At 37.7% G+C, this 13,509-nt stretch overlaps 1 protein-coding gene across 4 annotated transcripts in view; it reads right to left on the reverse strand.

Moving 5' to 3' along the window:
• Positions 1-4,489: 4,489 nt before the first annotated feature.
• LOC149801162 (uncharacterized) overlaps positions 4,490-13,509 on the reverse strand; it is a 66,162-nt gene continuing 57,142 nt past the window's right edge. For all 4 annotated transcript variants that reach the window (XM_089955187.1, XM_089955188.1, XM_089955185.1 and 1 more), the window contains one exon: positions 4,490-10,262. In XM_089955187.1, the coding sequence (XP_089811313.1) occupies positions 10,185-10,262 (78 nt within the window). In that variant the 3' untranslated portion in view covers positions 4,490-10,184. The remainder of the gene's footprint in view (positions 10,263-13,509) is intronic.

A 13,509-nucleotide genomic window follows, 5' to 3' on the forward strand; every position in this document is an offset into this window, starting at 1 on the left:
ATTACGAAAAGTTCACCATTATTTGATTTAGTACATCTATAATGTGCACAAAATAAGGCAGATATTAACATGAGACGGTACACTCTACTGTCAAAAATGAATTTCATGGAATCCATGACAACAGCATTTCATCTGGTAGATATACTGGATGTAAGATTCAAGAATCCAAGACAACACCATTTCATCTGGTTAAATATGACCATCCATTCAGGATGAACAGTGATATTATTATTTTAAAGACTGCTGCTGGAGTGCCTAAATGCTGTCAGATTGGTATCATTTTCTTTTATAATGAATTAAACACCATAAGAAATCTTCTGGTGAAAATTCCATGTTGATATGCCTTTCCATTTAAGAGTAGCAATAACAAGATTTTCAAGGTGGTTGCCACAGTGACTATATTGGGCATCAGAATGGCACCATTTTCATACAGTCCAGTGGTTCCCAAACTTTTCTGGGGCCATTGGTTATCCTCAGCATGCCCTACAGCACTCAGTAAAAAGCATTATTCAGCATTAGCACCCCTCTCAGTAAACCCACTTTGGGAACCACTGATACAGACAAACCTGACATCACAATCAGTATTTTGGTCAAATGCCCCATGTTTATATGACTTCCCATTCAGAAGAAATAACAATAACAAAATATTCTGATTGGCCATCATGGCTGCTATATTGGGTGTCAGATCAGCACCATTTTCATTGGAACCAACTAGACATTATATGAAGTCCGTTAGTGAAAAGCCCATATCAATATGACCATCTGTTATGAGTAGCAATGAAAAGATTTTCAAAATGGTGGCTATATTAGGGATCCAAGGGACAACATTTCATTAGGACCAACTAAGCAATGTGATAACTATATTTGTGAACTTTGGTGGCAATTCTCCCACTAGTTTAGGAGGAGCAGTGATAACAAACTTTTAATAAGGCACAAGATGGATGCTGAATGCAGGACATGGGATACAAAGGCCATCACACAAGCTGATGGATGCTGAATGCAGGACATGGGATACAAAGGCCATCACACAAGATGATGGATGCTGAATGCAGGACATGGGATACAAAGGCCATCACACAAGCTGAAGAATGCTGAATGCAGGACATGGGATACAAAGGCCATCACACAAGATGATGGATGCTGAATGCAGGACATGGGATACAAAGGCCATCACACAAGCTGATGGATGCTGAATGCAGGACATGGGATACAAAGGCCATCACACAAGATGATGGATGCTGAATGCAGGACATGGCATACAAAGGCCATCACACAAGCTGATGGATGCTGAATGCAGGACATGGGATACAAAGGCCATCACACAAGATGATGGATGCTGAATGCAGGACATGGGATACAAAGGCCATCACACAAGCTGATGGATGCTGAATGCAGGACATGGGATACAAAGGCCATCACACAAGATGATGGATGCTGAATGCAGGACATGGGATACAAAGGCCATCACACAAGCTGATGGATGCTGAATGCAGGACATGGGATACAAAGGCCATCACACAAGCTGAAGAATGCTGAACGCAGGACATGGGATACAAAGGCCATCACACAAGATGATGGATGATGAATGCAGGACATGGGATACAAAGGCCATCACAAAAGACAATGGATGCTGAATGCAGGACATGGGATACAAAGGCCATCACACAAGCTGATGGATGCTGAATGCAGGACATGGGATACAAAGGCCATCACACAAGATGATGAATGCTGAATGCAGGACATGGGATACAAAGGCCATCACACAAGCTGATGGATGCTGAATGCAGGACATGGGATACAAAGGCCATCACACAAGATGATGGATGCTGAATGCAGGACATGGGATAAAAAGGCCATCACACAAGCTGATTTGTTGTTGTAGTTGTTGTAGGGTTTAACGCCATTTTTTAGCACACGATAGGCTATACATGGCGGCCAGTATTAATGGTGGAGGAAGAACCCTGGAAAACCCCAGAAAGAACCACCAACCCACGAAAAGTTACTGGCAAGCTTACTCACATACCCACATTAGCCAAATCCGAGACTCAAACCCACACAGACAGAGGTGAGATGGCAGTGATCCATAACGGAGAGCGCTTTAGTTCACTCAGCCACTCGGGGCCCCTACACACAAGCTGATGGATGCAGACTGCAGGACATGGGATACAAAGGCCATCACACAAGCTGATGGATGCTGAATGCAGGACATGGGATACAAAGGCCATCACACAAGCTGAAGAATGCTGAATGCAGGACCTGGGATACAAAGGTCATCACACAAGATGATGGATGCTGAATGCAGGACATGGGATACAAAGGCCATCACAAAAGACAATGGATGCTGAATGCAGGACATGGGATACAACGGCCATCACACAAGCTGATGGATGCTGAATGCAGGACATGGGATACAAAGGCCATCACACAAGATGATGGATGCTGAATGCAGGACATGGGATAAAAAGGCCATCACACAAGCTGATTTGTTGTTGTAGTTGTTGTAGGGTTTAACGCCATTTTTTAGCACACGATAGGCTATACATGGCGGCCAGTATTAATGGTGGAGGAAGAACCCTGGAAAACCCCAGAAAGAACCACCAACCCACGAAAAGTTACTGGCAAGCTTACTCACATACCCACATTAGCCAAATCCGAGACTCAAACCCACACAGACAGAGGTGAGATGGCAGTGATCCATAACGGAGAGCGCTTTAGATCACTCAGCCACTCGGGGCCCCTACACACAAGCTGATGGATGCAGACTGCAGGACATGGGATACAAAGGCCATCACACAAGCTGATGGATGCTGAATGCAGGACATGGGATACAAAGGCCATCACACAAGCTGAAGAATGCTGAACGCAGGACCTGGGATACAAAGGTCATCACACAAGATGATGGATGCTGAATGCAGGACATGGGATACAAAGGCCATCACAAAAGACAATGGATGCTGAATGCAGGACATGGGATACAACGGCCATCACACAAGCTGATGGATGCTGAATGCAGGACATGGGATACAAAGGCCATCACACAAGATGATGGATGCTGAATGCAGGACATGGGATACAAAGGCCATCACACAAGCTGAAGAATGCTGAATGCAGGACATGGGATACAAAGGCCATCACACAAGATGATGGATGCTGAATGCATGACATGGGATACAAAGGCCATCACAAAAGACAATGGATGCTGAATGCAGGACATGGGATACAAAGGCCATCACACAAGATGATGAATGCTGAATGCAGGACATGGGATACAAAGGCCATCACACAAGCTGATGGATGCTGAATGCAGGACATGGGATACAAAGGCCATCACACAAGATGATGGATGCTGAATGCAGGACATGAGATAAAAAGGCCATCACACAAGCTGATTTGTTGTTGTAGTTGTTGTAGGGTTTAACGCCATTTTTTAGCACACGATAGGCTATACATGGCAGCCAGTATTAATGGTGGAGGAAGAACCCTGGAAAACCCCAGAAAGAACCACCAACCCACGAAAAGTTACTGGCAAGCTTACTCACATACCCACATTAGCCAAATCCGAGACTCAAACCCACACAGACAGAGGTGAGATGGCAGTGATCCATAACGGAGAGCGCTTTAGACCACTCAGCCACTCGGGGCCCCTACACACAAGCTGATGGATGCAGACTGCAGGACATGGGATACAAAGGCCATCACACAAGATGATGGATGCTGAATGCAGGACATGGGATACAAAGGCCATCACACAAGATGATGGATGCTGAATGCAGGACATGGGATACAAAGGCCATCACACAAGATGATGGATGCTGAACGCAAGACATGGGATACAAAGGCCATTACAAAAGATGATGGATGCTGAATGCAGGACCTGGGATACAAAGGCCATCACACAAGATGATGGATGCTGAATGCAGGACATGGGATACAAAGGCCATCACACAAGCTGATGGATGATGAATGCAGGACATGGGATACAAAGGCCATCACACAAGATGATGGATGCTGAATGCAGGACATGGGATACAAAGGCCATCACACAAGCTATTATGCTCTATGACCAGTATAACTATTAAGTATAGTTCTAAAAAGTAAGATTTTGAAAGCATGTCTCATTTTCACGCTTGAAAGAATTTAAACATGTTCAAAAAATTGTTGGACTATATGCTGTATTTTCAAAATACCTTTAGCATGAAACTCAAACTCCAGATGGAATCATCAATTTAAGATATAACTCAAACTAAAGATGGGATCTGCAATTGAAAATACAGCTCTATCTCAAAATAAAAGCCCCAACTTAAAATATAACACTAGGATAACATAGCTAGGCCCTCGAAATTGAGCATGCCAGAGATCTTCACACCGATAATATGAAAATTCACCCACCCCAATAAATCGCCTTACCATCTTGCCAGGAATTTTCACTGATAATTATATTTTCATACGCTGTATGCAAGGAAAAACAATGCATGACAATTAAAAGTACTTAATTTTATATAATTTTATTCTGATTAATCACAGGCACTTGTTTATATGAAAACAGACAAATCAACTAATAGAAAATACTTAAGCATACTCTAATCTACATTCTTGATAAATATAGGTCAGAAAGCATTAGTCTTTTAATGGCAAATATTCAAATTTTTGGATACAATTATAATCTTGATTCACAGAAGGTCATAGGTTTGAACGAGTCATACCAAAGACCTGTAAAATGGTACTAGTAGCATCCTCTTGAAGTGCTCAGCATTAAGAGGTCAGTGTTAGGACTGGTCAGCCTGGTGTCAGGATAATGTGACTGGACGGGACATCATGATATATGTCTGTGGCATGATACCCAAGTGCTAGACCTCACTGTAACTGCCACACTGCAGACACCGCAACAATATGACCAAAATTGTTATGGCTATGTTACAAATCTAAAACACATAATCTTAATTCAAATAAATCATATTTCAAAACAAAGTCGACTTTGGAGTGCAAAGCAACAGGAATAACTTCCAAGGACACTTTAAAACAGAATGTACAAACCTCATCAATATTAATAGTGTCCAAGAGTCTTATAAAGCATCCAAGTGACAGGACTGCTTCAAAGCAAAGAGTAATCTAGTTATAAATGTGATAATTAGCAATGTTCATAAGACCTAAAATATATACAGGTAAATAGATCTATAGATGGTATCTACATTAACAGGTCTATTTCAAACCAAATAGTGGTCTGTTTATTACTGTATGTACTCGCAGATAAGCCCAACTTTAAACTGCAGAGACCTACATCTGCCATTACAGAATACACCATCAGATCTGGCTCTGTGCAGTTTGTTAGGAATAATCAGTGAAACAAACAAAACAGACCCTGATCTGCAGGTACTTTATGCTAGGGCATATCAGGATATTTGCTGTTTGCAGTGTGAATTGACTTATAAGCAACTACAGATGGCATGCAAGTATTATCTATCATATCATTTTCAAAGAGACTGTATCCATGTTAAACAGGTCTTTTTTAAAAAATATAAAAATTTAGTGCCTCACCAGTAACAACATCACTGACATTAGTACAACACTATCAAATAACCACTGTGACCTATTTGACCATTTGTTGGGTCTGCTTCAATGCCACTGTTAAATATACAACCCAATGCTAATAATCCATTTATGACAGGAAAAGATTTGGCCACTGCATAAAACTTTCACCAATTTATTCCTAATACTAGCAACAACTCACCTTTTGATGTTCACCTTTGACCTTTGACTGCATCATATGTCCCCATAAACCATCCAATGTACACTGATGAATGTGGTTCAAAGTCAGATGTCTATCACAGAAACATTAAATCAGTTTTGGTGACAAATGTTACCAAATGACCACTATTTCCTTTGACCTTCAAATCCATGAAGATATTTATTATCACACTGAATCTGATGACATTTCATGCATAGCAACAATACTTCCAGATCAACAAACCTGAACTGTCTCATCTGAAGCAGACTTTGATCTCATTGGCCTTTAATCTCAAAGGATGTTCATTTCACCCCCACCCCTTGAAAAGCTGCTTAGTTTCACCTTTTGTGACATTTGTCAAAGATGAGACAAAATTTAGCAGTCAGCTACTATATCATTGCTGAATTATTCTGCACTCCAACACTGCAGCAGGACCGTTCCCGAGGAACAAAGTAAATATGGATTTAGTACTTTACATGACACCATGATGCTGGCATGTGGCAGCAGTGCCTGCCGGAATGGATAAAATTACTACCTCACCACCACCATGCCAGATTTAGACATGGTGAAGTCCTAAGCTATGGGAACTGTAAAGGCCCTATTTGGTAAGTCTTAACAGAGAATAAGACTGTGTAACAACTGAACTTTGCAATATTTTGCAAAATACATTACAATGTCAATTATATAATTTATATAAAATATATGGCATAGATAATAAAGGCGAACATATTATGCAAAAAGTTACAGGTTAAATTATTACTTAAATATAAATTATAATAAAATTGTAACAAATTTTTAAAAAATGTGAGAGGCCCTTTCAGACTGAGGCCCTAAGCTGTAGCTAAATCTGGCCCTGATCAACACCATCAAATAAAGAAATGCAAACTATCCACACAAAAAACTATGTAGTCCACCAAGTGGAACTAACAAATTTATCATGCGATGTACTATCCTTCAACAGAAATCCTTGTAATTTGACTGCTGAATTCTTTATTCTCCTAGTCCTCTACACTACTGTAGAACAAATGATGCAGCACAAACTGACTAATGTACAATAAAGCATATACTTCAGAAATGATGCACAGCTTTGCTTACATCATAAATAATTTCAGAAATTACTCCTCCCACTGAGGCAATCAAAATGATAATTTGCTTTGTTTAAAACCAAGAAATTTCATCCCATTTTGTGCATGAGAATAAATCTAAATTTGGACAAAATCAACACACAATACTGCACAAAGGTGACAAGTACAACTTTGATTGCAATGTAAATGGTGCCTTCAGAAACATACAGTGCAACAGCCATTGTCCTGGTTCCAATTGAGCTTTTCAATAATCTGGAAAATGACCCCAAAAGTTCTTTTGGATCATTTGTTCTTTGTACCATTATAGATTGCACTGATAATCCATATTAAGGACAAATATCTTGATTATTATATTATATATGTTATAATATAATATATATAAAACTATATCTAAAAAAAATACTTTTAATCAATATAAACAATCAAATACTGTCTCAATGATAAGCACTGCTAACTTTTAAGAATAATTATTTTATTTCTCAGTGATAGAAGAAAGCAAGCTGAATAATGTCAGATGAACTTTTCGTGGCAGGTGGGTTTTTTCAAGAGACTAAGGTAATTTTACTTCATCAGACTGGTTTTAGTTGGTAGAACAAATTTGTGACATCCAAAGTACTGATACTGCACATGCTCAAGTACAAGTGTTTGTGTTCAAAACTCCTTTTTTGTTGAGCCCACTTTGCTCAGGACTCCTGTCACATTGGCAGAAGCTCAAAACTCCTACCACTGTGGCAGAAACTCAAGACTCCTATCACTTTGGCGTCCATGTACAAATCCAAGCCAAACATTAATATCTGCGTACTCATTGCTAATGTTTATTTACTTTCTAGCAAAATAATAGGTGGATTGACAAAAATGTAGTCACTTGCAGGTATTTAATATACACTTCCAGGCATTTAGTATCTACCTTTAGGTATTTAGTATACAATTTATATACAAAGAAAATGATTATTTAAGACTTGTCCCTTGTGTTCGGGGAAATGTTGGCAAACAACACACCTTGTATTTCCCTATGTTATCTGCAGCATTGCAAATTCAAATTGCACTCCCCGACATAAAAATATCGGATTTTGTTTCAAGTGCATGTCTAGCATGACTTGTTTAGTTTTGAAAACTTCTGTTATATCAACATGTTTTAAAACAAAAATACATTTTCACATTCACATACAAGTATTTTAAATACTGGTCCCTCTTCAACATTGATCTACTGTAATACAAGTCTTAAAAGATAATTGTGTCCCCACCAGCTGCTTTAATAATAATAATAATTGTGTCCCCACCAGCTGCTTTAATAATAATAATAATAATAATGAGGACTTAGTACAACACCTAATCTTTAGAAGCTCTAAGCACTTTACAATATCAGATAACACATAAAAACACATACAATGACAAGATTACAAAAACAAACACCATGAAATTACAAAACAAAAACATGTTGACAATAATTAAGTTAGTAAACATTATTAAGTCTTCAAGTCTGTTCTTGAAGTGAGTAAATACTCTTACGACAGTGTATTGTAATAGGATGCGATGCCAAAGTGTAAATGATGTTGGGGTTTTTTAACCCAGAAATTCCACACAACAGACAAGTACACACACATACCAATGCATTAAAAGGTCTGGCCCAATTAGTTATTGGCCTCTTAGTATGCCTCAACTATTGCATCTTGCTGCCTGTTTCAGCAACTGTATTAACTCAACATTTTTAATTTCTCCTCTCTTTGTCTTGCAAACTGGAAACTTCATCCTTGGTAACCAAGTAATATTTATTCATTTTCACTCAATACCCTGGATAACATGACAATGGAATCTGGCAGAATTGTTTACTCAGTTGATCATGTTAATTCTTATACATAGCTGAATGTCGATCACGTTAATTCTTATACATAGCTGAATGTCGATGCTTACAAATTAGTTTAGTGGATTAGTTTATTTCATAACACATTCAACCAGACAATCTTGCAAAGCATCTTTTGGCTTCATTATCATTTCACAATTCAAAAACACTGGCATCTAGATCATCCATTTGTCACATTATTCACAGCTTTATTAAACTTCTTCCATTATTAGTCAAAGGCGCCAATCTTCCATGAGATGTAACAGCATATTCCAACATGCTGTCTCTTGGATTTCCTTAAAGAACAATCCTGGCTGGCTTGATATGAGTCTTCCACACTCAACAGAAAATATTTTCCAAACGTGAAGAAACCCTTCAAAACTATGATATATCAGGGTTGATCTTCCATAATCCACCATTTGACAGATCATTATGTATGGCATGTTCAAGATGGCAGATTCCAATCAAGACAGTGATGGATATTACCTGATCTGCCATACATAGCATGATATGAAAATGTCTTCTAATACTCTGAACATTTGAACTGCATGTAGGTGACATCATTTACTGTATGTATTTGACAATATGTATGATGACCTGTTGTGCTTCCAAGTTACAAGATTGCCTGCATGTACAGAAACGTTTTAAAGGTTTTTTTTTTATCACTTCAAACCAACAAGGGACATAATACCCTCTGATAGACTCACTTCATCTTCCAAAATTGCCTTCATGCATTTAAACAACTGTCAAACGTGTACAATGGTGCTTCTAAAACTTGCTGAAGAAAAAAGGCTCCTACGGTCATTCCACCTCCTACTTCTAACAAACTATAGGCTTTAAATGTGTACCTATAATCAATCTGACAGGTTATCTTCTGACACTAACCAACTAGACTCAGTCCTTAATAACTGCTGTTCAGCAGGAAACTTGGGGTGAATTTCATGTTCATTTTTCACTCAGAGTGGATTAACTGGTAAACCAACTTTGCTAGAACCTTCATGCATGTTTAAAGCAATGGAACTTAATTTGGATATCCTCTGGTCTTTACCAACAGCTCCTGACCCTCCAGACTTGCTGCTCAATAAATCAAGGGACTATCCAACTATCCTTGAAGGAACTGTTCACACCCTCTATATGAGTTGCAATATCATCTTATTAGGCATTCAAGACACACCTGCTCTTATTAGGCTGGGTAGGGAAAAGGGAATAGGGGTCAGGTTGTGTTCACCACAATTGTCAATCATCTTGGCACTGTTTCACTTCATTTTCTGGTAAAAAATGTAACACTTGATCTAAGCACAACAAAATCTGACTTGAAACATCCTTTATCAATAAAAGCAACTTTGATTACATATACAGCTTAAGGATACAGTGTCCTTAAGCACTCACAGTTAAAACATATGAAGCAAATGAAGCAACACTTATCTGGATTTAAATTAAGTGTCCCATCTTTTTCGGAATATCTCATGTCAAATCCATTTTAGTATCTCCAAATCTTTTTGAGTACAACAAAACGTAACCACATCTAAAATCCTTATAAATGTTTTCCAAGTCGTAGTTGTTCCAGAAAGACTTTCACTTGTTCAAAACTCCACCTATCTATGATATTAATCTGCAATTAAAAACAAAAATACATTCTGAATAAAATACTACATAAAAAGATTGTCATTTACTATTAGTACAACTTGAGTGAATAACTACATACAAGTATATGTACATCCTATATATCCTGATATAATATACATCTGTTTAAAGCTATGACTCAATTCTACCATTATGTATCTTAAGCCAGGGTCAGGGTCAGGGTCAGGGTCTATTTTGTACATTTGACATTCAGGTAGAATAAATAGCATAAATCTGGCCATGTATTATTCAAAAGGTGTTAAGCAAGAATTTCCAGGATAGATGGTGTGTTAACTAATGTTGATTACGACTAATAAACTAGTGTCGAAAAATATCTAAATCACTCAAATGTATGACTATCATGATTCTGACATCAATTAGAAAAATGACAACTCCTACACAGGCAATTTATAAATAATAAAAATTAATTTATGGTGTCCCAACAAATCATTGTCCCAACATATACAGTAAATATGGTAGTCAATTACAATTAAGATAGTAGTCGCAAATAATTTAAAGAAAAAATACAAAACATGATTGTATAGCATGCATGTGAACATCCAGCTGGTTAGGGCTGTCTCCTATCCCTCCCATCTTCCACTGAAATCTCCCATGTATTATTAGTGAAAAATTTCATTCTTTTCTCACATTTTGGTTTCTGTGTGGTATATTTAAAGTAATATTGCCTATGATTACTTTGAAATATTTTAAGCAGGGGAAGACAGTACAGCTGCTAATTTCACATTTTGAAATCAAAATCTTTATTGCATAATTACGAAATGCTAAAAATACTAGTGGTACACAAAAGAATATAAATGGCAAAGGATTTCACGAGATGATGTGCATATTTTAATATTAAAAATTATAAATCTGTTCAGTAGCTGTAATTTTTGCTCATTTGTATGCTAAAAATGGGGTCAATGAAAACCTCCCACTTAAGAAGTCGAAAATTTGGAAATCTCCTGATGTGCTGACCTGACCTGTCTTTTCTCTCCTATGTACGGTACAAAGTATCAGATGATGAACTACAGTGTTATGAAAAAATGAACATTATGTTTTGTACTTAATGAGAAAAGTGTAGAATATATGTACAATCTTGAAGAAGAAAAAAATGAGGCATCATATATCGCAGCCAAAATATTACAAGTGTAAATCTTTCCCAGCTGAACAGTTGTTGTCAATGGATGATTTTTAATTGGACTCTGGGTATATTATGGCTACGTCATGCCAAAGAAATAGGAGCTAAGCACTATCTCAAGGACTGATTCAGGATGGCCTAGACAGGTACTGTGACCCTCAAATTATAAGTTCTACCAACTCCCATTTAAACAGTGTTGAAAATTTAACAGGTAACAACAAATATAATGGAAAACAAAATATAAACAAGTACTCACCGAACTTAAATAATTTAACTGGCTTATTTAATCATGTAAGAACACCCCGTGTAAACTATTTCCCAAACTTTATAATGTGTTGATTTGACCTATTTGACTATGTCCTGATAAACAGTCTTTCTCATTTTTTTTGTTGTTGTTGTTGTTGTAGGGTTTAACGCCATTTTTCAGCACACGATAGGCTATACATGGCAGCCAGTATTAATGGTGGAAAAAGAACCCGGGAAAAACCCCGGAAAGAACCACCAACCCACGAGAAGCTACTGGCAAGCTTTCTCACATACCCACACTGGCTGAATCCGAGACTCGAACCCACACAGACAGAGGTGAGATGGCAGTGATCCATAACGGCGAGCGCTTTAGACCACTCGGCAACAAAAGTCTTTCTAAAGATGAAGGCATAATTAATATGCTCAGTCTGTTGTTGATAATCAAAGTCACCTAAAATCTTGATGATAATAAACCCAGCAAATCAAAAATATAACATCGTGTGATTTTGAAGCGCAGTCAATCAGGTGCAAAACTGCATCCTTAATATGCACTGATCGTGCTCATTACCGAAACATTCCAAGTCTGATCTCAATCACATCACCAATATGCCTTCCAGGTGATAAGCTCAGCCAATCATATCACAAATATGCCTTCCAGGTGATAAGCTCAGCCAATCATATCACAAATATGCCTTCCAGGTGATAAGCTCAGCCAATCATATCACAAATATGCCTTCCAGGTGATAAGCTCAGCCAATCATATCACAAATATGCCTTCCAGGTGATAAGCTCAGCTAATCACATCACAAATATGCCTTCCAGGTGATAAACTCAGCCAATCATATCACAAATATGCCTTCCAGGTGATAAACTCAGCTAATCACATCACAAATATGCCTTCCAGGTGATAAGCTCAGCTAATCAGATGCAAGATTACATCATTAATATCTGTGGATCATACTCGTTATCAAACCCATCCAAAATCTTCATAACATAATCGATTACTTAAAATTTGATCAGAAATATGTCTGCCAACAGATGCAAGATCAGCTCATAAATATGCATGCATCTCATTCATTACCAAACTTGTACAAGAGCCTGATGACATAAGCATGCTTTCCAAAATCAGATCATAAATGTGGCCTACACAGGGCAACAACTCAGCCAATCTGATGCAAGATCACCTTACTGATATGACAGTATATCGCTCATTATCAACAAAACCTTGATGAGATCAGTTTAAAGTTCAAGTCTGATAAAAACTGGATCAGAAATATGGCTTCCAGAGGTTGACCAATCAGATGCAAGATTACCTCATTAATAATGCATGGATTATGCCCATGTAAACCCATGTTCAAAATTAACACTTTGGAGTATCCATGGTATTTCTTCAATATCATTTTATCAATTTACATGAATACAACTTTATACAATTAAAATGTATTCAATTTGTGCAGACCATTTCCAGTGTCCTTACAAGATTATCTCAGTTCAAATAATGAATTCAATCTGTCCAAAAAAATTCCAAGATTCTTACTAGGCTATCTCAATTTTTAAAAAGAATCTAATCTGACCAAACCATTTTTAGGGTCCTTACAAAAATATTTCAATTCAATCTATCAAAATCATTTTCTGGGTCCTTACAAAGTTATCTTAATTAGTTTTCCTCATATGGTATATGGTGAATTATTTAATTTTGTGTATAACAAATTTCAAGGTTTTGCTGACAAATGGCATTCTCATAGGTATCTGATTTATAGATCTGCCTGGATGTGATGGGGAAGGGTGTCTTACTGCTTTGCATATAAATCCTTGTTCATGGGATCTTGGAAATTTGTGATTCTCAGAAATC

Source organism: Sinohyriopsis cumingii, chromosome 4, assembly GCF_028554795.1.
Source record: "Sinohyriopsis cumingii isolate HCF-2022 chromosome 4, ASM2855479v2, whole genome shotgun sequence".
NCBI lineage: Eukaryota > Metazoa > Mollusca > Bivalvia > Unionida > Unionidae > Sinohyriopsis > Sinohyriopsis cumingii.